The 26,581-nt window shown below is 41.2% G+C and overlaps 1 protein-coding gene across 1 annotated transcript; it reads right to left on the reverse strand.

Moving 5' to 3' along the window:
- Positions 1-2,181: 2,181 nt before the first annotated feature.
- On the reverse strand, positions 2,182-8,224 carry LOC135486681 (uncharacterized). The gene is made up of 2 exons (XM_064769689.1): positions 8,050-8,224; positions 2,182-6,348 (listed from the first exon to the last, which is right to left on the reverse strand). Exon 2 carries the CDS (start codon positions 6,227-6,229, stop codon positions 4,679-4,681), a length of 1,551 nt encoding a protein of 516 aa, XP_064625759.1. The 5' UTR covers positions 6,230-6,348; positions 8,050-8,224; the 3' UTR covers positions 2,182-4,678.
- Between the last annotated feature and the right edge of the window lie 18,357 nt (positions 8,225-26,581).

Here is a 26,581-nt window from a genome sequence, read left to right on the forward strand (position 1 = left end):
TAGAGTTTATGGAAATCTGTAGTTACTGGTCATGATTGCTAGATGTTCGAAGTCAGTTTGCCATTCCTTAATTGAAAGTGACTAAGTCCATGGTTAACCGCTGGGCTTAGGACTACTTGGTCACGACACTTGAAAGCCACGCCGGTTCATCCAGAAATACAATCCAGGGTTCTCCCCGGGATCGAATCCGGGGTATTGGAAAACTATGGATTACAAAACTTTGGATTGGTCAGGGAAAGTCTGTACTGACAGTCATTACTCTCCACCGCCTGTGTGCTGTCAACATTATGATATTATGTGCTAATGTTGGTAGTTGGGGAGTGGGTCCTTGGGTAAGGTACTTGGCATGCAGAAGGGTCACAAGTGTGAGGCGTGGGTCTTAGGGCAACACACTACTTGGCAGACGGGTCACGAAGGTAGAGTTGTGGGTCCTTGGGCAAGGCACTTGGCAGAAACGTCACGAAATGTGAGGTGTTGGTCGGCCTTTGGCTAGACAAGGAACAAGAAGGTATGGTAAAATTTATAAAAGAACGGGGGGGGGGGGCATATTGGCAGCCACATTGGATTTTGGCTTCTCAGGCATAATCGATTGTGCTTTTAAGGGGGTGCGCAACTTTGTTCAAAGTGTTCTTGTGTTCCCCCAATTGTAAGGGCCGGGTTCTGGATATATAAATGACGCCGAGCTTGTCACTCGGTCACTCTGTTTCTAGTATATATTCAAATGATGCACGTCCAACTCGTGTCCAGTTCACCCATGCAGCACCCTACCATTCTGATTGGGGGAATGTCAGACCTGGGTGATAGGACCCGGGGAACATTGGGATAATACCCTATTAAAGGAACCCACAAAAACTATCTTGGACTGGTAATACAAAACTATGAGCTGGGACAGGGCACCAGTTCATTAATTCCAGGCGGTGGAGAGTGATGACTGTCAGTCCAGACTTTCCCAGTCCAATCCATAGTTTTCCAATACCCTCGAACCTGGGCCCTATTGCGTGGTAGCCAGCAGTAGTGTTAACCACTGGGCTATGATGCTCCCCGTAATTCAGAAAACCTATGCGTTGTACACACTGACAACAATTTCGGTAACATTTTCGGAAACATCTCGGCAACACACCTGGGCAACAAAAATTTGCCCCTGTATACACATGACAACATTCGACAACATGTTGGGCAACTTGTTATCGAATATTTCTGAGAAAATGAGGATTTTGGACGGAAATTCATAAACAATGGAAGATTCTAAGAGAAGAAGATGTATTGTCGGGGGCTCTGCCATAATTTTACGTATCCTGATTGAAAGACGGCAAAGAAGACGTAAAGATGAGAAAAGAGTGTGGACAAGACCATGGATATATATGAGAGGCCAGCATGGAGCCTACCACTGTCTCCTGTCTACTGTCATCCCATAAACAGGCACAACTTTCCCATACTGCGATAAGTTGTTCCACTTCACTCAATAACCATTCATTGCTGGAGGCTGCTATTTTGACTACATCACATGGCTTCAGGTAGATCATGTGATTTGTGGCCTATTTCTGATTGGATAAAACTCGACAACACTCGGCAACAAAATTGATTTTATATTATTTCGACAACATTTGAGCAACAGTTGGCCAACATGTTACCGAATGTTTCCGAACTGGACACACTGCCAACATTTTCGATAACATCGCACCTGGACAACATGTTGGCCAACATGTTTCCCAAAATGTTGTCAGTGTGTACAGAGTTTAGCATGACTGCAAACACAAAATGTGCATCAGAATGATCTACATCGCCATTCCAATCTTCCGTGAAAGCTATGTTTTAACAACTCGAGGTATTTGAAACATTGTCAGTTTCATATGTCACAGGTGACCAAGCAGGACGAATGTATTTCTTATTCCTTCTTTTCGATCTTACTCATTTCTGATTATCAATTACTTAATCCTAATAATCGGACGGTTGTGCCTGAGTTAGCAGCGTTCTTTATTCCAATAAGTAACAGACCGAGTCCTTACTAATTAAATATGAGTTAGTCCTTGCATAAAATCAGGACAGGGCAAATAATGTGACTTGAGAATCAGGAAGGTCATTTTGAAAACGATGGTTCTGCAGCAATCAAACCACCAGGACTGAGTTGTTAGAAACCATGTTAGAAGACGTGCAAGAAAATGATGAAGTCAAAATACAATACAATAATAATAATAATGATAATTTTATTCAACCACCATATTATAAGAGAATTAAAAGTACATGATACAATAAGTTTTGGCTGCCATTGCACGTGTATTGCATGTATGATGTACACAAATGTATGCGGCAAGAATACTTGAACAAAATGCCGTAAATGTGGCGATTTACTAAAGATTTTGGAGTCCGCTGTAATGTCATCCTGTTTAAACTTTCCAAATGGAATATTCCTTTCCATTTTTGAGCCGATTAAAACTGTTAAAGGGACAAAATCATCGTCTGCACGCACAAACCTGATCACACAGCTATTTTCTATACGCCACTAAAATAGTGCGCATAAAACTCCTCAAAATCACTTTGTTTTAGGAAGAATGTTTTCAAACAAACACTTGAAATGCTAAATGACAACCTTTTTTGAATTTTTGGAATAAAAAAATTCACAAAAAGGCTTGCAGTTTCGTGGATGAGGGAATTCACCACATTCAGATTGCAATGGGAACTCGCAGAACTAAAAATCCAGATGGCAGCACCAGTACTGAAAGGTACACTTCCCGTGCATTTTCCTAAAAAAAATTTAGTTTTGTTGATTTTCTCCCTAAAACTCATCAAAATAGAATTAAGGATCAATACAACATTATTTTTGGTGCTATTTCCCCATGTAAAGAAATTAAGGGATGAATTGATCCGGGAAATGGCTTTTCTCATTACAACCATGGCCCACTTGTCTGCAGGGCCCCCTATTGGCAGGCTTTGTTGCTGTTTCCTCATTCAAGCAGGGTTCGGAACAACATCGATAAATAGTTCTGGTCATGCGCAAGGAGGTTGCATCACAGGGTGTAGCCCGTAGTGTTAAGCTTAAAATCCGCGAGACCGACTCTGACCGGATCGTTGGCAAAAGCCAGGACACGAACAAGAGTAGTTTTGGGAACTCGTTCACCCGACCGTAAAAACTTCGTAAGTAAGTACATATGTTTGTGAGGAATTTTCCTCACAAACATACTCCTATACGAGGAACACAGTTTGCCCTCAACAATATGTCTTGTATTCTCAATAATGAGAGCCACTAACAGTGTAGAATGATGGGACCTCTTACCGAGGCCACACCCCCGATTTAAAACACTTCCTTGGAATGAGTCCAAAGCAGGAAAAATTTAGGCGTTCCATACCGAAAAATAGCGTAAGGATGGAATATAGATTTATACAAATATGTCTTAGCATCCGTTGACAAACCAGGAAACGAAAGTCCCTTATGGGCATGGCCAAAAGCGGCTTATTGCTTTAGCTTCCATTTCATGATAATAAAAATACTCTATATATTAAAACTAGAATTGGTATGTCTACCACCGCCTTAACCGCCAGATGGAATCTCCTAATTTTTAGTATGCATGTAGATCAATCCTTATCAAATTTTACATGTGTTAGAAAGAACCATTTACCAATATCATGATAACATTCTACAACATTCCAAAACAAATGCCCGAGAAAAAATGACTTCTGTGCAGCATACCCGCAAATCGTCACTCGCGCATTGATATGGCCCTCTCAAATACGAGTTCCAAACATAACAGCAGAGACCACATTTTCCTAAATATATTGTCAAAAAGTATAATTCTGTGATGATTTAGTATCAACCTGAGATTGAGAATTAATTCCACTTTCAGCCATCATTCGCATATTTTAATATGCGACCATCAACACAGCAACATCGTCTGTGGGCGGTGAAAGCGAATAAATTCATAAATCCCGCCGTCCACCATCTAGACCAATACTTCGTCCCCAAAAGGGACATCCACTAGGGACGTCCCTTAGGGAATTAACGAAAAATATGGGTTGATATGGTTAAGTTGGGGGCTGGGGTGGGCAGATATTTTTTTTGTTCTCAGCCCACCCCGGACCCCGACTTAACCACATTAACTTATTAGCTTTGGTGTGATTATGAAGTTGGGCATGGCAGTGAAAGGTGGGGTTTCGGCCAACATTTCTAAAATGTGAATACAGTTGAAATAAGACCACACACCTATCCTGGCTTCAATATGCTCATGCTCCTGGTTTCCTTTAAATGATTCCTGGTCCCTGGGTACGAGTTTACTTGTATAGGGCACAGTTTCAGTCAGATTCACAAAGGAAAACATTATGCCTATTTCTTGCATAAAGAAACACCATGCCTCCTTTCTGCAATAGGAAACATCGTGCCTCCTTCCTGCAATAGGAAACATCGTGCCTACTTCCTGCAATAGGAAACATCTTGCCTATTTCTTGAAAAGGAAAACATCATGCCTATTTCTTGCATAGGAAACACCATGCCTACTTCCTGCAATAGGAAACACCATGCCTACAATGTACTTCTTGCAATGGGAAACATCATGCCTACTTCTTGCAAAGGAAAACATTTTGCTAGTTTGTTGCATAAGGAAAAGATACCAGCAGCGTATTCTTTCACCAGTAAAACATGATAAAAAGTAGAATATGAATAACAGCCGTGTTACGATTGCCACAATTTTTAGAATATGTCCTTCTTTTCTTTTATATCAATTTGAATTTTTTTAAACAAATAATCCTGAATGCTCGTAGAGTTCACTGAATCTCGATTGTCTCCTGCACTCAATTCTATCACATTGTCGAATAATGCCTTCACACCCGACACTCGAATCATGTAACACCTTGTATCACCAATGTTGACAGCAACATCAATCACGTCATCGTTTTCAACAATAATGCCAGTCGGGTAGAGAAACGTTCGGGATGTCCAAAATGGATGCCCAATCGTTTTTAAAATCGCCTGGTCGATTTTAAAGATATCACTAACGTATACAATGTGCCATCGGTCGATTCTAAGCAAGACAAGATGTGCATTTAGTTCCCTATCCGGGCTGCTACCAATTGAGGTGTGGGCCATGGAAACATAGTAATTCCCTCTGTATTTTTCGAACGGTGTCCCACCTCGTAGCACTTCGTGGTCCGCAGAATAATTGCCCGTATCTTGGAAGATAAACTCGCATCTCAAATCTTTTTTACATTTTACAACCCGCAATGGAAATAAAGTGTAAACAAAGTGGATGATACCATTAAGAACGATCGGAGACCAGTTCTTTTCACTACTTCGGAGTTTGAAATTCTTAATTGTTGGCCGAAACAACTTACGTTCTTTGAAATCCCAAACGAAAAACCCAGTTACATAGAACTTGTTCAACACCATAGAAAACACGACGTAAACCGTATCACCGACTTGGATGAGCCGTGGATCTTCGGGTCCTGAGAATTGTTGTTGTGTGATGGGAGCAGGGATTCCCAAAAGCTCTCCCCTGGTGATTGGCGTAAAGTCACTGTTGTATTTCTGCATGAAGAAAAAGCTATCTTGAAATTTATAAGCGTTCTTTTTTTTCTCCTCTAAACCCTGGTTCAGCCAGACCCTAATGACCACCAAGAGTTGTCCACGATGCCAAATCGATCCAATCGCCGCCGTTTTCAGCTTCGTTTTGTCAGTTGGTTCAGACAGGAACATTTTGGCGACGTCATGACCCACGTGGTCTGCGAAAGAATGCAACACACAGGTTGTTATTTCATAACTTTTGTCCACGGTTTTCTGCGAGAATATCCTTCCATCAAGTTTATAGGAGATGTGGTGGCTCTCTCGAGCGGTTATTCTGTTCGATCTGTTGTAGTTCCGATCGACACGGAGCGGCGTTGATCTGTTATAGTTCCGATGGACAGGGAGCGGCGTTGATATGTTGTAGTTCCGATCGACAGGGAGCGACGTTGATCTGTTGTAGTTCCGATCGACAGTGAGTGGCGTTGATCTGTTGTAGTTCCGATCGACGGGGAGTGGCGTTGATCTGTTGTAGTTCCGATCGACAGGGAGCGGCGTTGATCTGTTGTAGTTCCGATCGACAGGGAGTGGCGTTGATCTGTTGTAGTTCCGATCGACGGGGAGTGACCTTTGTCTGGCAGTGATTTCATTCTCTCGATTTAGACGTCGGAACACCCAAATCAGATTTGTAATGAGAAGAAGCAGAGTTGCAGACAAAAAAACAATGCGAGTCTTTTTCGGCATCCTTATAAGGAATGGCGGCGTAGATTGATCTGCAATGACTTAGTTTATGTTATGGGCACCAACCTCGCTGTGTTGACTATCGGAAGAAACACTATGAGTATCACCACTTAAGTGCAGGGCTGAAAAACAGGAATGAAAGCATGGCTGATTATAAATCCCGGCCAACGCACAGAATTTAAGATTAATTTTGATAATTTGATTAATATCCTCGCCCTGATTTGAGGCCTAGGGAATCAATATGATTGATTGATTGATTGATTGATTTGTTTTATTCCACCTCAAAGATGAGTATACAATCAAAATACATGTTATGTTATATAGTTAATGAACAGAATTACAGAAATAAACAATTATACAGGGTGCAGTAAAATACAGAGATGTGATCCGTGTAGTGCAAAAGATTCAAGAAGATCGCCATCTACAACACCTGAAATAAATTATTCATATGAAGCAGAAATGGATTAATTATTCATATGAAGCAAAAGTGAAAAAATAATGATATAAATTGTCTGAGGTAGTTCAGAACAACGGTGTTGGAAAGGTTCCAACGAATTTTGTACAATGAGGTAACGGACGCAACCATAAAAACCTCCCAGTCTTGAACCGACATATGATACCAAATTTTGTTTGTCATTTTTACAAAATACTAAGGGTGCAATTATATTCATTCTGAGATGAGATATTATTTTTGACATGAGCGGAAGATGGACAAACCTGAATACGACTTATTATACGGTTGTTTTACATGGCGTTTAAAGGACCATTGGAATTATTAAGGGCAATATTACCCAGCTGTTGGCTGCCTTGTCACCTCCTATTCTACATAAGTAGTTTCCATCAACAAATTGCACAAAAAGGGAAAGATATTCAAAATCTGACTGAATTATCGCGCTTTTCCGATGTTGACTCCGATTTGACCCGAGTTACCTCTCCATGCATCGACCCTTTCCACGAGGAACGATGCACTAGTAGGACGTTTCCTGGAGTTAGGATCCACCCTGTGCTGACGGAGATTTTTCCGACGTCACGCGGATGGCGCTTGATTGCAACTGCGATGATATATCATGATATGAAAATAACGTTGGCTGGAAAGGTCTTTTGCGCCAGGACATGTGCTAAGACAAAACAGAGCTAAAACAACGGGGGACGAAGTATTGACCGAGGGATGGAGTAGATAACAGCTGCTCAAAGGAATGGGCGGCTTTTTAATTCATGTATGTTTGTTCTTCCCCTGGTGCATCAGTTTTTTTTCTTCTAAACGGTGTTTGATGCTTTAGTTTCAGCTCTTAGAAAGTAAAACAAAGCGCAATTTATTGATGAAAAATGCATATAGGATAGGAGGTGACTGGGCAGCCGACAGCTGTATAATGCCCGTAATAATGCCAATGGTTGTTTGTCATCGCCAACGCTCATCGCGTCAAAAGATCTTTTGTCATTGACTTGAGGTTGGGGTTCACATACAACCAGCACTTTTGAGAAGCGGCGATCCCGTGATCTACTTGCGAAATTCGCGAAAAAATAACATGCACGCGAAATGTTTCTGTTCTACAGTAGCTATCAACACAACGGCAATACTTAAACCTTAGAGAAACCAGCCAGGTTGGTTTCGCTAAACCTAAACTTATATTATTTAGTGCGTATTTACGCAATTGGAAATTTTCAAATTCATGATGAATTAAGTTTCAAACCTAGGTATTGTGTAGGCCTTCCGGAATGCCTGATCCAGTCATGTCCCGACGCGTTAATCTATCTTGGAACTATAAATCTATAGTTTACTGCTCAAGATTACTCTGACTTTGATTATCATTAAAAAGACCTACCTTAAATGAATCAGTACGTCCTGTCCCACCGATTTGATCAACTTATTTATTCCGCCCAAAACCACTCCAGAAACGGTCAGCTTGCGATTATCATGACTGTGCATGATATGCGATTATCATGACTGTGCATGATATCGACATATAGGGCGCATATCATACACAAAGCGGCATTTGTTAGACGCTGTTATGCGATGAATACTCATAGATCACCATGAGGTGGGTTTTAAATGAAAGTCAAAGAGAATCAGAGCGTGAATGATGGCCTGTGTACACTAGTAAAATATTAACAACATTTTTACAACATTTCCGGTTGCAACAAATGTTGCAATAATGTTGCATAGTGTGTACGAGCAAAACGCGTCTTACAATATGTTTTGATCCAGGGCCTGGTCCATACTCTCTATGGTTTATTTCGCCGCCTCTTCCGCCTCTTCCGCCTCTTCCGCATCTCAACAATGACAGCTAAAATTGCTGCAGAAGCACTCAAAACACATCTTCTCTCCTTGGAATCATAAATTTTCCCTCCAAAATACCTATTTTCCCTTTGTTCCCCCTAAAAAGTTTGCAACAATTTACCAACATGTTGTAAAAATATTGCTAATTTGTTGCTATTTTGTTGTTAGTGTACACAGGGCCATGAAGGGCTTGCTGTAAAATTGTTGGTGAAATGTTGGTAAAATGTTGCTAATATTTTACTAGTGTACACAAGCTGGACCTCCGGGCATGCCAGTGTAAAAGGAATGGACGTCCTAGGAATGCAGGACCCCATACGATAGTTGTGTATTGTCAACGAATGTGGTTAATGGTTTGGTTAGGGTTAGCTCCATAATCTTCAACAAAGGAACTCGACGCAATGGTCCCGGAACCGCCGACAGGCGGCACCACCTCACGACGAAGGCTTTTGCGGACCGCTTCAAATGGTTTCATAAGTCATATTCCTGGTTGTGGATTTCGACCTCCAGTTATCTATGATAGAACCCGCTCCAATCGGTTTAACCGCATGGAATAGTTAGCAAAATAATTTTCAAGGTAGTTTACGGTGAAAAGGAGCGTGGACGAAATTTGACTTAGAAGAAAAAAAGGATTTTATCGGTGAATATCAAAACTGATGACGCGTCCGAAATTTTGAACTGATAATTTTTAGCAAGATCCGATGACGACGCAGACATTGCACAATTTTGTGACGTTCCACCACACACGATTTTATGACGTTGTACACCTCGTGTATGCACGTGTATGCTCATGTCATCGTGCGGTAAAATATGACAGCCACGGCTGCCGGTACTTTCGGTGTTTGCGCCTTGTAACTGGTAAGTTTGTGGAAAGAGCCATGTTTCAAGTGACATAAGCCATTAGGAATGCGTGTGTATTCTTTGGGCGGCTTGTAGTAATTAATGACACCGAGCTTGAAGTCAAGTAAGTAGTACAAGTGTGGGCCTAGGCCCGACCGGCATCCACTCTGCTCATTTCATGATTTGGTCAACGATTTGAAGCAGCCGTATCATACCCAAAAACATTCACAAGTGCAATGTTTCATGCCAGAAAGTTCCACCAAACTTCTTGCAATTATGACGTCAGTGCATACAGCACATTCCAGTGCCCAAATGCAGCAGGGACAAAATCACATCAATGCATCCTTCTTCTCGTCAACCACAACTGTCCGATATTCCACGACATTTCTATCTGAATGTGAGTACAAACAGAACCAATCAACTTGTATCCGCTTCATCCATTTAACATCTGCAGCACAATGTGAGAGGACGCATTGCCTTCATAAGCAATGCATCCTCTCACCTCTCACCTCCAAACCTCAAACTGTCCAAATAAAACTTTCCCTTTTTACAAACTCTACAACAAAACTGAATGTCAGTATAAACAGCTCCTAATCATCTCATATAACCTTAAATCACTTTACATGTGCAGTATCGTGTGAGAGCTTCCACATCATTAAAGCCCTGTGATCACCACAGGAGAAAAACCATCCACCATTGCGACCCCAAACCCACAAATACAACCCTACAAGTCGAGAACACCCTCCATATGGCCAAACTCACTGCTCCTCACTAAATAAGCTCAAATAACCAAACCCAGCTTGTTCCGAAAACTCTGGGTGACTCTATTCACTTTAACAAAAGGACCGGACTTCGATTCCGGGGGGACTTGCATTTCTTTTACACCGGGTCGGCCTTCTCCAGTTATATTTATTTAATGTAATAAATCAACGTTAGAGGCCGTATGGCGTCATTGTAGTATCGCCGAGCGTAACGCACTTAACAACTGTTATGTAATGTTATTATCCCCGCCATAAAAATAAACCATGAATTATGTAGCGGTTGTGTGTGTGTGTTTAATGTTGTGCAGAACATTGTGGAGTGAAAATAACTCTACAAGGCGCTGTGTACGTTCAGAAAATGGTATTTGTAGCAAAGATGTCTGTGTCGCTGACGTCCAGTAGTTCGTTCCTGTGGCTAGACATGCTTGACCGGGATATGCTCTGACGCCTGCAGGTAAGCATCTAGAACACCTGACTTATACCTTATAGTCCGGGAGCCCATGGAGATTTGTTTAGCATTGCGAGTACAAAAGGTTTGAGGCTGTGGATATGAAGGGGGAGGTTGTGGGACCCTCAAACAGCCATTCTTAAGTTCCATCTCCTGTACTAATCCTGGGGGGGGGGGGGGGGGGCACTCAAAGTATCCCCAAACTCATTTTTAATTAGCATAGTCGAGTACATGAATGAAACCAATGCTGAATGTTCATATTGGTGGTAGAATCAATATCCAACATTCTTAAGTTCCAACTCCTGTACTTAATCCACTTAAGAACGCCCTTAATTAGTGCTAATGAGCAATTTAATTAGCATAATTGAGTACATCAATGAAACCTCTACCAAGATATCTATTTGGGTACCCTGAATAAAGATCAGTCATTCTTAAGTGTCAAATCCTGTACAAAGTCGACTTAAGAAGGGGTCAAAGGTCAGGGTCAACGCCGCAAAGGGTTTATTCACAATGGAAATATGATCACTTAAAAATTGTTTGTCAAAGATAGGTTCAAAAGAGAAATAAACACTGTATTCAAAATACAATCGAGTTTAAGAAGTAATAACACAATACCATAAGTTTTTAGTGTTTCTTTTTCTGACTATTTTTTGGGGAACGCTCAAAACATATCATTCTGTCTGTGTCCCCCAATTGTAAAGTCATGATATCTCTTAGCTGTTTATTGTACAGAAACATTGAGATTTCGGAAATAACTAAAAGCGTTAAACCATTATGAAGGACAATGTAATACTGACCGAAGAGACATTGCCTTTTGCGAACTAATACATGTACATGCATTGCGTTTGCATCTTGACCATAGAGGCGAGTAGTTTTATGGTGTCCCAAAATACGAATTAAAGGACTTCTAGTATAAAAGGCCTACTCTAGTACAGTGTGTTTAGTTGGTGTTCTAGTCACAGGTAGCATTTGATTGTACTACACACACAGCCTAGCCGTCATCTTCTTCCCAGTCCATCTTGTCATCAGATGAGACTGTCAGGTCTTCCGGATCCTCTTCATTGCTTTCATCATTGACCTCGCCTTCTTCGGGAATCAGGGTGTCTGGCATCTGGGTCCCTTCGTGCCAAATCGGTTGATAATAACCCTTGTCGAAGTCCCAACCATTTGATTCATTTGGGTGTTGCTGAATTTCTGTGGCATCAGCATTCACCCGCATGTTTGCAACGAATGATGCACGTTTCATATGCATATTTATCTCTGCTTCGCATGGTGGAAGGGAACTTGCATTTATGCCTTTCAAGCTGTCCAAGAGATTCTTTACTCTTGCCTTTGGTCCGTACCCCTTTTCAAACATCTTGTATCTGTACGCATTGAGTGGTAGCTTGCTGGTGTCCTTTGCTCCATAATCGATCGTGGTGAAAGTTTGCAGGGTTGTTAGAGTTTTTTCACTCAATTCTGTTTCAGTTGCCAGACTCTGGAATGCTTTCTGTGCCTCTTTGTTCTTTTCCAGCTTAGCAAATGGTCTCAGCTTTCCTTTGCGAACAAATGATCCGGTGTAATCGCAACCAGTGAACGCATGGAATCCAGGTAATGCTGCACAAATCTGAGGTCCAAGTGACTCATATATATCAGTTATACTGATATATCTACGGTCATTCTTTGCTGCGGTGCCAGCATCCATCCATAAAGGTGACTGAAACTTGCTACAGTGATACAAAATGATAATTGCAATGTCTGTATCCGATGCACGAATGACTATGTCTCCTTGTAGCTCAGTGTCATTGACTGCTTTTGCATGAAGACATATCTTTGTATCAACTTCTTCGTGGTTACTTCTAAGGTATTCGACAGGATCTCGCCTGAAAACTCCATCGACAACTTCAAAGTGATAGCATTCTCCAGGAATGTCCAGAAAGAGTTTACGCCTTCCAATGATGTGTTTGTATGCCTGGTCCTGCCACTCTCTCACTAGAAACTTTGGCAGTTGTGTCTTGAACGACCTTGACTTGAGAGCACTGCTCATGTCCTTTGGTCGTTTCTGTTCTGGTCCAGTAATCAAAAACTGACGATCATCTGCTCCCCTCCGTCCACGCTCCATATCTTTCAAAGATGGTTGTGGGTAGTCGTCAAAGATCAGATGGACTTGGACACTAGACTGTGCGACTGCTTGTATTAGTATGTTTCTGACAAGGTCCCCGTAGGTTGCTGGTAGATTGGGAGGTAGGGCGTGGAGTAGAAATTGGCCATCGATGATGCATGCCCGTTTGAATTCAGGACTGCCGTCCTTATCTTTTACTTTCGATTCTAGCAAGTTGAAGAAAGTGCTTTTTGCTGTTTTTGCCATGGTTCCATCTGTACTGCACATTGACAAAGGGACTGGAATGAGTGGATACTCAAATATGAATGGTAAGTCAAGGTTCCTTTTGTAAGCTAGTACCACAAGACGACCCATCAGATCTCTGCTTCCCTTCAGCTCAGCTATAATCTTGTTTTCTGTTCTTCGGTTCTTCACACAATCATCTGAAAAGGTCTTCAGTTTTGCTTTTGTTATCTTCTCTTCAAATCTGTTAGGGTCAGTAATGCAGGAGTCCAGGAAATCTTGGTGGCGCACCTGTCCATTTTCTGCAATTTTAAGCAGACTTTCACGAATCTCATCACTGCAAGCCTTTCCTGTGTTGATGTTGAAAAGTTTCTTTTGGGATTCTTCTGTTTCAGCATCCATCTCAAAGGGATTGCGGGATTCTTCGATCTGCTTCATTACTTTCCTCAAATCCCTCATATCACGTTCGATTCGAGCAGGTCGTAGTTCTGCAGAGACATCATCCTTCACAATCAACCCTGCCATCTCTTGCACAAGGCTGATGAAAGAGGCCCGGGTCGATTTTGTTATCGTCCATCTCAGGCGAGCAGCATAGTTGTTAGTGGCGGCAGTTATTCCTGTCAGTCTGGATGCTGCATCAGCGTTTACCGTCTGCTCTAGAGTTAGGTCCACAGGAACACGGCTGAAATTATGGTCAGTTCTGCGGACAGTGAAAGCACCTTTCTCAAGAATTTCCCGGAGTCCAGGGTGGGATTCGGCAAGATTCATCAGGTCAAGCTGAAATTTCGTCAGCCAGCGGCAGTAGTTCACATGGTTTGTAGCGAAGAAGAGGTCTATGACTCCAGTTAGGGTGTAGATGTAAAGATCTATGTCATTTGTTCTTATAGCCCTCTCCAGATTGTGGTAAAGATGAATGTAATCGATGTACATCATCCAGAACTTGGCAGTGAAGCCATGCAATCCAGATCTTGTGTCGTCTGTGTACTTGGTATAGGCTATTGTCGCAGCAGTGAATACATCCGATTCCGAAACTGTCTCGAGTTCAGCTTCACCATGGTGTACACTCTTGATGAATTCCTCTAACCGATCTTTTTCTTCATATGTCTCCATGAATGTTAGGAAGTGAAGGATTTTAAATGAAAGGGCTAGGATTGGATGCAGCCTTTTGCAGCGATTGAAATGCTTTCCAGAAAGGAAGCCGTTGAGTGACCCTGGGGCAAGAACGTCAGTATCAGTCAGCATTTCTGGACCTCCTGAATCGGATATAACCTTTCCAAGTGCTTTGAAAAATGCCATTTCTATGTGAAAGGCACCTAGCATGATGAAGACGTCATCAAATTTTGGCTTCTCCGTGGCTTGAATTTGCATAGCAGGTTTTGCTGCACCCAGGTCATACGTAACGATACCATATTTCTGCTCACATTCTTTGGCACATCTTTGGGCTGTGATGAGTGTCTCCTGCAGGACATCAAGACTAGTAATGGGTTGTCTCATATTTGGCATATAGCGGACCTCTTGTTTTGGGAGATTATCTTTGTATCTATTGGCATTGTATCCAACCCACATTGGGAGCTTGCCGACATCTACAGCATGACTCATCATCCACATCAAGTCCAAGTTCCTTGCAGCATCACTGACATCAGGGAGGTTGAAGACATCTCTGTACCTATAATTGAAAACTGTCATTTTCGGTTTTTGCGATATGGTTCTAGTACCAGGTCTTGTTGCTCCAATGACCTTTTCTTCCCCCTTCTGACGCTTGGGACGATAGTTGGAAGTGGTGCTGACTCGTCTGCTTCAATTGGCCTGATTTCTTCGGATTCATCTGGTACGTTCTGGTAAAGGATGCCCATTGTGTCGTGTAGTGTGTCCGCACCAGATAATGTGTGAGTCAACTCATCAAAATTATCAAATGAAACACCCATTGGCTTGCCTTTGAGGGTTCCATCAGGGCACGACAGTTGTCTTTCTTGAATTTGCTCTGCTGTTTCTGTTTCAAGTTCCTCTATGCAGTTGTAGTTAATGCTGTGGCCAAAACGATTTAAGACCTGAACAACCTTTTTGCTACCTGTGACAGACTTTATCGCAACACCTAGTGCTACTTGTTTTGCCGGTTTGACCTTACCCCTCCTGGTTATGAAGAGGGCATCGTCACATGACGACCTAACGCGACGCATGACATGATCAGTACACTTTGTGGGATTTAGTCCACAGTACAAGGTGGTGAAGAAAGTAGAGAGCAGAGCAGGAGGGGACGCATCACCTTCCTTGAGGTCATCCAAAGAAGGATTTTCAGGCAAATCCTTCTTTGGCACATCAAGTAGATGCTTCCTGAGTAAGAGAGCTGCCTTAGTGACAATTTGTTCATCATCGGAAGCATAGTCATATGCAACGCGTATTGCATCATCGGATTGTTCAACATATGCTTGAATATCCTCAATCGATGACGATGGATCGGTGGTCAATGAAAGGTCGACACTGCTACTGACAGCTTTGATTTTAACTCTGTTTGCAGACAACAGAAAAGCACTTTTGCAAGAATGATGGTACTTTGCCTCCTTGGCGACGAGATCGATGCCACTGACTTTAGACAAAATCCTCGCATCATTCAAAGCCAATGCTGCTTCCTGAATGCTTTGGCCAGCCTCGAGAGTTTCACAAGCACCAGCAACCTCATGCACCCCCTTTTTGCGCTTTTTTGTGTTGCCACAAAACAAACATTGTGGTGGGAATGTACCAGAAGCTGTCGGTTTTTCATCTGATGTTGCAGAACGTAAATGCAGTGTGCCTGAGGGTGTAGTGTCGGTTATGTCAGTCTCACCAGTGTCGACAGCTGATAACTGTGTGGTTGAAACTGCCGTAAAGTTCTTATAACATTGAACATGATATCCATCCTTTTTCTCTGGATTTTCGGGTAGATCGAGAACATGCAGAACCACATCGCGGTAGACTGACTTTTCAAATCTCGCTTTTTATTCCGGTTTGCGGCTGCTTTTTAAGCCGTGGCCCATTGTTTTTCACTAAATGGTAACACGTCTAAGCATGACTTCTTTTTTTGGTTCTGATGCGTATGAAGGATGCAATGTCTTCCAGTTTCTTCCAGTTATCGTAACTGGGGTTGTAATATCTGGAGTGGCCTCAGCCGCAGCAGTTTGAGGAAACCAATCAGGGTCTTGTGGATTCTCCATTGCATTTTAACTGAAATTAGACAACACTCATTTGGCATGGTGGAGTGGGGTTCACTGTCAACAATGTTCTGATTACACCACTAGAGTTGTTATCTGTGACAGGTGGCTTTGAGATGCAATATTGTGGTTGAGATTTCTAGTCTTTAATTTCATAGAGGATGTCATCCTAACAGGTTGTCAACAAAATACATTCGATATAAACCAGTATTGGTAAGAAAAACCTGTAATAAGCCCACATGCTGGTAACAATACCCATGGTAACGAATTGATTAGACTTCAACTTACCTTTCAATGATTCGTGGGTTATATCTAGATTGGCAGTAACGGTGTCAAACGTGAAGTATATCCCAGCAAATAGACAGAATGAACAAAAGCAAAGAAATTGATAACTTATTTATGCTGAACATCACCCAATCCTCAGGCATCCAACCTTCTCCTTGGCCTGCCTGTAGTGATGACATAGGCTATGATACAGCTACATGTGCTATAATCTTTTGAGTAGGATACCAACTGGTACCAGATTAAAAATAATATAAGGGTCTTTGTTCATCCAGGACATGATTATAACAGGCCTAGTGATAAAGATTTGAACTAGTAAAATGGCTTGGAACAATGAAAAACATTAAAAAAAACTGTGTGAGATGGTAACCTTCAACCCATTCTTAAGTAGATTTGGTACATAATTTGATACTTAAGAATGACTGATCTTTATTCAGGGTACCCTAATAGATATATTGGTAGAGGTTTCATTGATGTACTCAATTATGCTAATTAAATTGCTCATTAGCACTAATTAATGGTGTTCTTAAGTGGATTAAGTACAGGAGTTGGAACTTAAGAATGTTGGATATTGATTCTACCGCCAATATGAACATTTCAGCATTGGTTTCATTCATGTACTCGACTGTGCTGAATATACCCTTTGTGGTGCTGACCCTGACCTTTGACCCCTTCTTAAGTCGACTTTGTACAGGATTTGACACTTAAGAATGACTGATCTTTATTCAGGGTACCCTAATAGATATATTGGTAGAGGTTTCATTGATGTACTCAATTATGCTAATTAAATTGCTCATTAGCACTAATTAATGGTGTTCTTAAGTGGATTAAGTACAGGAGTTGAAACTTAAGAATGTTGGATATTGATTCCTACCAACAATATGAACATTTTAGCATTGGTTTCATTCTTGTACTCGACTATGCTAATTAAAAATGAGTTTGGGGATACTTTGAGTGGTCCCCCCCCCCCCCAGGATTAGTACAGGAGATGGAACTTAAGCATGGCTGTTTGAGGGTCCCACAACCTCCCCCTTCATATCCCCAGCCTCAAACCTTTTGTACTCGCAATGCTAAACACATCGCTATGGGCTCCCGGTTTATTATGTCACCGGTCCCGACAAACGCCATATATCCGGCTATTCAGAAAAAAAACTGCCCGTCTTTCAAAGTTGCATATCTGAGAGATGGACAAACGGGGTATACAATATCAACAATTTTTTAACCACACAGTGTTTAGGCCTACTTCGGCTTATTTTCGGCAATTGTTAAATGGAACTTTATTGGTGACATACCACGGTGTTTATGACTGTGACAACTAGCTAACACTATCGTGGTTGTTTCCCATGTGTCAGTGTTTCCAAACAATAGGCAGCTAGAGAGACCATGACTTTTCAATAGGGGGAAACACAGAAAAACCTGTCAATCTATATTTTTTTATCGTTCACAAACAATGAGGGGAAACACTCAAAAATAGAAACACTCAAAAACATTACACCGGTATGAATATATCATCTAAATTTCAGCAAGGTTGCCCTACTGTACGTTTTTACATGTCCTTGAATCTTGTGAGACATGTCGAAAATGTCCATATACACGTTTTTATCCAAAATTTTGTCATGATAGGGTATCCGATATCAACAATTGTATCACGACACAGTGTTTACTTTGGCTTAATTTTTATGGACGTTAGTGGTGACATAACTAAAAGTTTATGACCCCATATTGTTCCTAAAATCTTATTGGTTGTTGCTCTAATGGCGTCATCATTCCAAAATATCTGTTCTCAAAAATAGTTCTAGTCAATGGTATGTATGGACAATCATTCTTGGCTGAATGGTCTACTCTTATACAAACTCACAAATGGAAAATAGATAATGATAAGAAATGTAGAAAATACGGGTTATTTACCAAATTAAAGTATTTACGCGGTTCTCCTCTGTCAAACCTAAGTGCTAAGACATGTTGATGAAATCACATCACTGGCAGCCGGCCAATCATGTAGTTGATTGTGTTACTTGGCAGATCTGCGCATGCTATAAAACAATAAAACAGATGTAGGGCTGATATTCTTGAAGCTAAATGTCTATGTCTTTTGGTTTCTTTTGTGATCCCCATGCTTTTATTCCAAAAGTTAATTAGAGGCACGTTTTTAACGCTGTGAATTACTGATACTGCGCTTTTTGAGGCGTCCTACAATGTCGTTACTGTTTCAATAGCCACTGTGCTGACACGAGATATGTATAACATGACATCTGTGATGAGTTAAAATTTTGGACATATTTGTCTGTCAACCTCCCAAATGTACAGCTTAAGACGGACAGTTTTTCTGAATAACCCCATATCATATATCCCAATTGTCAATAGCAATTTCGACCAAATTTCAGGAATCCGGCTCAATATGCACTTGCTTGAACAGTAGGTTTCGTCCAAATATGCATATAAATGAAATGTCGTCCTTTTTGGCCGAAAATTTTAATTTCTGTTGGGGGAATGAAGTTCGGCCCAGAAATAAATGTATTTCTCATGACCCATGTTAAAGTCCGAGAGTGCCGTTGCCACTATCGGCCCTGGAGTGGTTTCACGTGACGTCATCACCTGCCATGCTCGAGGGAGAGACAAAAGAAAGCAAGCCAAAATGACCATGACAGCATTTGATTCAGTTTAGTCAGGCATGACAAATCATTGTTCTGCCCTCCAACATTGTCGACCGTGAAAACACTCCTTAATCAAACAGAACTCGTTTATTGAAAGACTCTGGTCAGAGAAACAATAATAGGGCATAAGATAACAAACACAGTGGTGAAAACTGCATAAATATCAAACTACCCATCTTCAAGTATGGCAGGTAGGAAATTCTAAAATACCTTGGTACCGTAAAGTCAACTTTTAAATGGAAAATGCATAAGCCTCGTTCTGAGAGTGGAGTGTTTTGGACACGCAACCAAGATGCTCTACCAAAGTTCCCTTGGGTTGCACTAAAATGTGGAAACCATGCACACAGCTCACTTCAGAAGTTTGAGGCTCTCAAAACACTGCTTCAAACACAAATCAGCCAAGGAAGCATCAACCACCCTAAGTTTTTTAATGAGCACTAACACATATTTGCTGAGAAAAACGCTCCAAATAGCCCATTTGCACGGATTTTAGCATCACTTGAGCGAGCCGATGCGGACTTCCTATACGCGCTGCCGTAACATAATGTAAACAACGGCGCTACCGGCGCTCCGGGCAGGCGATGGACGGAATTTGCCAAATTCGCACATATTCAAGTTATTTTCGTGGCCTATCTTTTTAAGTTTGAGGTATTTTAGAATAGAAATTGAACCCTCGGCTTCGGACCTTGGTTGAGTTACCAAGACACTCTCGGGTGGAGCTAAAATTTCGTTTTAGCTCCACCCTCGAGTGTCTTGGTAACTCAACCAAGGTCCTCCGCCTCGGGTTCAATTCCTTAATTCAAACATTCCAGGTGGTGCAGGAAAAATAAACGGATGATGTACATTGTGCTGTACTGAAATAAAGTTTTTTTATAGTTTCATGCTTAGACCTATATTTTAATTACCTTGTCACAGGCATGAGCTTTTAGTGAACATGTTAATGTCCAATTTTGAAATATAGGCATGAAATTATAAAAAAAACTTTATTTCAGTACAGCACAATGTACATCATCAATTTGTTCCTCCTGCACCACCTGGAATGTATGAATTACATACTGCTATAGCTTTAAAATGAGTAGTTTGATTTTTATGCGGTTTTCACACTTGTGTTTCTTATGTTATGCCCTTTTATTTACACCCCAAGTTAAAATGTTAATAAAAGCGTTTCTGTTCACCTTTAAACAGTCTCAATGGGCTCCAAACAGGAATAAATATTCTCGTTGTATCAATTTAGTTAGAATTAATATTAAACCGGGTTACATTAGAGCAGACTCGATTTTCATCGGAAGTCGTACCATTTATGGCATTTTGGTCGAGCATTGTTGCTACGTACATTCGTGTGTATCATATATGCAATACACGCGCAATGGACGCCAATACTGGCAGAGATATTTTGCTTGAATATTATGTCTGCTTTGGAGAATGAATATTTTAGTCCTGAAGGAACAGTAGTGACACGTAACGGCCAAATGGTCGGTCATAGCACAATACCCATGTCAACAATCTGTAATGTCGCCTGACGCAGTGGGGCTACGGGTTCGGCGTCCCTGACAATGTTTTCGGTGGGCTTTGTCTTAAAATTTCCAAATATGGAAACATTATAGGTGGCAGCTCTGTCTTTCTGTCAAAATATAGAAAGCCACATGCTTCTGTTTACAAACTATGTTGGAGGATGTTGTTTTTTAGTTTTTTGGTAAATCATGAATGAAAAGTGATTAATATTGCAGTCTAATTTCACATTTTGAAAATGTCCTTTAACAAGCTTGACACAGACTCAGTTTCAGAGGTCTGAAAAGACTCTGTTAACTTTTGTGAAGGCATTTTTACACAGAGTTATTTCTTGCTGATTTTCATTTGAATTTTACCATTTGCTAGCTACATTTCATGCTGAATTGAATGGAATCATGGGAATTGCTAGATTTCTTTCAATCCGGCAAATGAAAATGAGAACAAAATTACAAATGAAGTCAATCTGAAATCCACGAGGAGCATTTCTTTTATGCCTTGGTTAGAAATAGCAGTTTCTGATTTCATCACTTAACAAGAGCTACACAGAGCGAGCACAGTATACGCCCATTGTGACCTTGACCTATGACCTCAAAATCAATAGGCTTCTTTGGGCCTTAACTAAACTAGTATCCTACAAACCAAGTTTGGTAAATTTACGTGATCTAGAATTTGAGTTATCGCACGGACAAGGAAAAGTTAATGGACAGACAGATGGACAGACGGACACCGAGTGCCATACCATTATACACGGGCGTATAACGTATAATAATAAAAAGCAAAGTGACTCAGGGTTCCCATTCAAAGTGATAGCAAGTTTTAAGGACTTTCAAAGGCGAGATTCACATGATTTTATGAACTCTTGGGCAATATGATGGGGCAGAAATCAACAATGCATCCAAACCATTACCCAAAGAAAAGTAGCCCCGGTTCCAGAATGCGAGGAAAATATCTAAGAATAATGCGGGGTTTTCAGATTTTAGTGATGTTTTCTTTAAAATTTGTAGAAAACTTACTTATTTTTACCATTCAAGTCCTATTCAGCAGTGCCAAAATTAGTTCCCACTAGGATTCGAACCCAGATCCCATATCATCAAAGTGATAAGTGTGTTACCATTACACCATAGGAACAAAATGTTTTTTGTTGCACTGTTAATAGTCCTCAAAATGGTTTTGTCTTTTTTTGTAGTTTTTCACTTGAGTTTGTATTAACACTAGCGTGTGCAGCCAAATATATATTAGATTCTACCCACTAGACATCATGCAGCGGTCAATTCTAACTCTGACCCCCCCACCTCAGGGGTCGACGCTAATGCGACGCCGGATTAGTGTCGCTTCCTGAGGGTTAAGAAAAAATCAGACAGTCGAACCTCTGGCGTATTGGGAAAAAGAGTAGCATCGAATTTCCGTCGTAGGTCTGATATTAAAAGCAATTGTCTTTGGTGAATTCCTGTCGACGAAGTTGCGACAGGCATGTCGAACAAGCGTCGCATTCCTGACGAACTTTGAACAGATCTTGTGCATCGTCTTCTTGATGTACTGCCTGGATTGGTAGAGGCAGGATCGGTCGGTAGAGGCAGGGTACATGCTGGTGTGGACACAGGGTTGCTGCTGCCTTGAGCTGCTGGTGCTGGCTTCTTCCTCTTCCGAACATTGAGACGAGCCATGCCAACGGTGTTCTGCGGCAGGTCAAAATGGTGCATCTGCTGTGCTCGGGGTCTCTGGGTGAACATGATGATGATGATGGGGTACATAGGCCTAGATTTTGAGGACCAGTTCAGTTTATCCGCAGTGCAAAAAAGGTCTAGATCAAGAGCAATGGGAGCACTCTAAAGGCCCAAGCCTCTTCTCCCTTTAAAAAAGACCCCTTTTACCTTAAAAATACTCTTATACCTTCTCATTTTTGTGTACATTTCTGATCCTCTCATGCATTTGTCATGTATGTGCATCTCGTGTACATTTTGTACAGGGTAAAATCTTTCCAACATTCCGACGAAATTTTTATGACTTTTTCGCAATCTTTTGAACCCAGAGTTAGGTACTTTTGTCTAAATACCTTTTTGAACAATCGCTAGCAAACTAGATCGCGATCAGAAGAATAATTTCAGAGAAATCGTTGATTTTATTCGTAGTTGTCAGAATATCAGCTTCCAAATTGAAACCGGAAGCTACGTCATGATTGGTTTACTGTAATAGAGAGCGTATGATTGGTTAGATTTTATGAAATTTTATGAATGTTCCTCGCCAATCGTGGCTTTTCATTGGTCGACATTCATAAATATTTCAAGAAAACTTTGCGCGAGTCCATAGAATGGCCATTTCATGTGGCTGATGAGTGGTCCCCACAGAAGTTGGCTTCAACATGGCCATTTCGAAAAATATCATAAGTCGCTCCGGATGTAAAATTTGGTTCCGTTTTGGCCTGGCGAATGAAAATATTCTTTTTTGACCTTGCACCACGTCCCCATATATATCTTGCAGATAGGGACGGGCCTGGCCGGTCAGTTGTGGTATTCTACGTAAAGACGAAACGGGTCTAGTCACAGATGTAGAGCTCTACAACCGTGGTATGGTATCATGCAGAGTTTATTCCCCAAATTAATTTTCTGGTGTTTATCAATAGCTCTTCGATCATTAGATCGCATGTAGGGCTTACATGTATACGTTGCTCGTAATAAGCCCTATGGATATTTGCTGTTAAATAATTCATCATTGTGGTCATACCGTCGGATTAAGTAAACAAAATGAACATATACGTGCATGTACGCATTATTGCATAACGTTTTTGGTTTGTAAATTTTGATGCCGTAACTTATTTATTCAAATTTCATATTGTCTCAAATTAAATGCATTTGAGGAATTTTATAATGTATTTTAGAGACCTTCCTTATGATAAACCGAAGGAATTAGAGTGATATGTTTGTGTTGATTAGTTTTAAAGATACAAATAGTTTGGTCAATTCATCTTTGTATCACTATTTTTAAAATGAAAGCCTTACCAATACAGTGCGGAGTCCAGTAATTGAATGGAGTTCAGACTTTTACGTCTAAGTATTTTATACGCTGATCGCTGGACGATCTCACTCGATGTACAACCTACGGTGTGTGCCGAGAATTTGTCACTTTCGATTTGTGCACTGGGGGTAATGCCTATATTCAGCAACGCACATTCTTGAGAGTTCGGCTGCGGCGTTACTCGGAAATGTCAGTATATCTCAGTTTGGGTACTCATTAATTTCGCGAGCCGTGCTGTTTAGTGTGAATTGTTTCTTGTGTGTATTTTCAACGTAATTGGGATCGTAATTGTGATGAACTTTTTTTCTCTCTTTTCACTCCGTCTTTATCAATGAATGGAATATTCAACAATTTAAACAAAGATAAGTTATCATGACAATTGGTTTCATGCAGTTCAGAAACTTACAGAAAGAGTCCGCATCTGGTTACGAACATGCACTATTTTATATGTGCACTTTTTTATGCCGCCGTTGAATGGCAGTTTTACCAAATGCCACCCATTATTATTATACTGCTGCGGCATGTATAGCACGTAGTGCATGCTTGTTCACTATGGTTAGTCGAAATTCCGCTGACAATGTCTTTAGTTAAGTGGTAGTGATCGTTGAAAAAAATGAAAAGGAGACAGTGCTGTAACTCCTGTTTTCTTATGTACTAGCATATACCCGAGGCGCGGGCTGTTCGAGGTATAAAAATCGGATTGTGTGGGTGCTGGTATGTTGTGGGTTTGGTGTAAATGGGGTGCTGGTTTGTGAGTAACACTTTTTTCATGAGTGTAATATTTCTTGAAAACGGAACTACGTAACCATGTACATGATGTACAGGCGTCCACAATGCTAAACCAATTCTCGGAAAACCAAGATGGTGCAGACTGGTGATGTACTCGATATCAGCCAGCGATTAGCGCCTGAATGGTTTAAGTTACCGGTGTGTGCGTAAATCTTGTCTCCCGTTGGGTACATTGTGTCCTAAGATGAGCTATTTGTGAATAAATGGCCGTCTCGGTTGGAAAAGCAGCATTTTTCCTTCAGATATGGGCGCCGCCATCTTGCATGCTGGCGTCAGTGACGTCGATTGTGGTTGGTGGATGATGCGCGCATGGAAGGGACCATTTGAACAGGACATCTGATTGGTTGATAGCGGAGGTGGGAGGTGGCTCGGCAATTTTCGTGACGGTAATAATGCAGAGAGATAACTGATGAACTTCTCGGCGAAGAGATTACTTGGAGCTCTCCAGTTGACGGCATCTCCACAAAGTTGTTATTTATTCCAAAACCACCAAGATATTCGACGTATGACACCCTCAGTGACACTCTTACTTATGATCCACACCGACGAAACCAAAAGTTGCAAGAATTCGACGCATTTTCGAGGCCCAATTTTGAAACAAAAATCGCCTCCTATTTAGCGGCCACAACGCGCATTATAGTAAAGATGTGTAATAATCTACTGTTTGGTTGTCGAATAGTTTTGCCTGTTAGCTACTGTATACGAAGCATGTAATAAAATCACAGGTTTGAATTAATCGCTGAAAACAAAAAAGTTTAGTCAGATTTTGGGTCAGGGTTGGGGATTAGATTCTATTATTGTTCGTCGAATTAAATGGTGGATTATGCACACGGAGCCATGGGGGTGCGCATGTGGCTATTATATACGAGAGAGGATTCGTTATGTCTGACTTAGTAACAATATTCCCTGTACAAGCGTTGCCGCCAATGTATTCGGGCAACCCGACTCCAGTGTGAAATGATTGATACACCGGCTAAACCTGACTTCTGCCTGATGCCTTCCATTATCAAGTTGCGCACTGGAAAACACTGAGTTGGTCTCTGTCGACATATTCGCAGTGATTGGCCCTATTGGTGTGAATGTTTCTACCCAGAAGGACTTGACAAAACAGGAGAGTGTAAAATGCTTACTGTAAGTGCATTTATTTCTTTTATACGATCCGCTGCTCGTCGCTAATACAGTACATCTAAAATAAGGATCTCTATCCCAAATATGGACACCGATTTCCGGCCCAATCAGTCATTTAAGATAGTTCTTTGAACACTCACAAACGGAAACACTCAAAAACGTTACACCGACAGAACCCCCTCCCCCAACCATTTCCTATTAAACAATCGACTTTAATACTCCTAAAATAAGAAGTTTTTCGCCAAACGTCACACAGGGAGCTTCATAGCCCGGGGTGAACCCAGCATTGTATTTCTGGATGAACCGGCGTGGTTTTCAAGGAACTTAAATTCCTTGCTCTTCACAGTCCTTCAAATGAGACTTATAACCGAGGTTCCTTGTACCTTGTGTCAATGCCAAGGCAGGTTGAAGACCCCACTAAGTCAGAAACATGAGTAGCTTGCGTGGCCTCAACCTCTCGCCGATGTCGGATTCACTGGGCCAACAAACCCAATTGGCGCATAACCGAAGTGTCACGCATAAACGTCATCCCGTCTTGGATGATGAATACTCTTTGGAGAAAATCACCTCCAAGTGCAAAGCGAACGCTGAAGAAGAAAAAAGAACCAAACATCACAAGCTTCTTGCCTGGGCTACTGACCTAACTATCGCTGTAGTAGTATTAAACCGAGTGTGGGGACCAGACAAAGAACAGCTTCTAAGGCGAAAAATGTCAAGGTTTAGCGATCTCAAAACATTGCGGGTCAAGATGCTGCTGTCATGGGTAAAGGGCTTCCACATCTTACAAAATGGGCATGATCATAATAACTCAACATTTGCAAAATGTGGGTCTAAGCCCTTTATTTGAAAAATTATTACGTCAATCCTTTTATTTCGATAGATTTACTACCTGTGGCACCTTTGCTCAACACAGTCATCAACGTATGATATTACCTTAATCGCTGACCTTTTTCATAGTGAGGGGTTAGCGAATCGTATTTCCGTCTCAATTGCGCTGTTGTAAGGTTACATCTCTCGTCCATGTTACCCTGGGACTGAAAAAGTTTAGTTCTATCGTCACTTAATGCAGCTGCTTAATGTAGGGACTTGAAGAAATTCGCAAGAAAAACTCTAAATCATATTTATAATATTGTTTTGATATACATGTAT

Source organism: Lineus longissimus, chromosome 4 (genome assembly GCF_910592395.1).
Source record: "Lineus longissimus chromosome 4, tnLinLong1.2, whole genome shotgun sequence".
Classification (NCBI taxonomy): Eukaryota; Metazoa; Nemertea; class Pilidiophora; order Heteronemertea; family Lineidae; genus Lineus; species Lineus longissimus.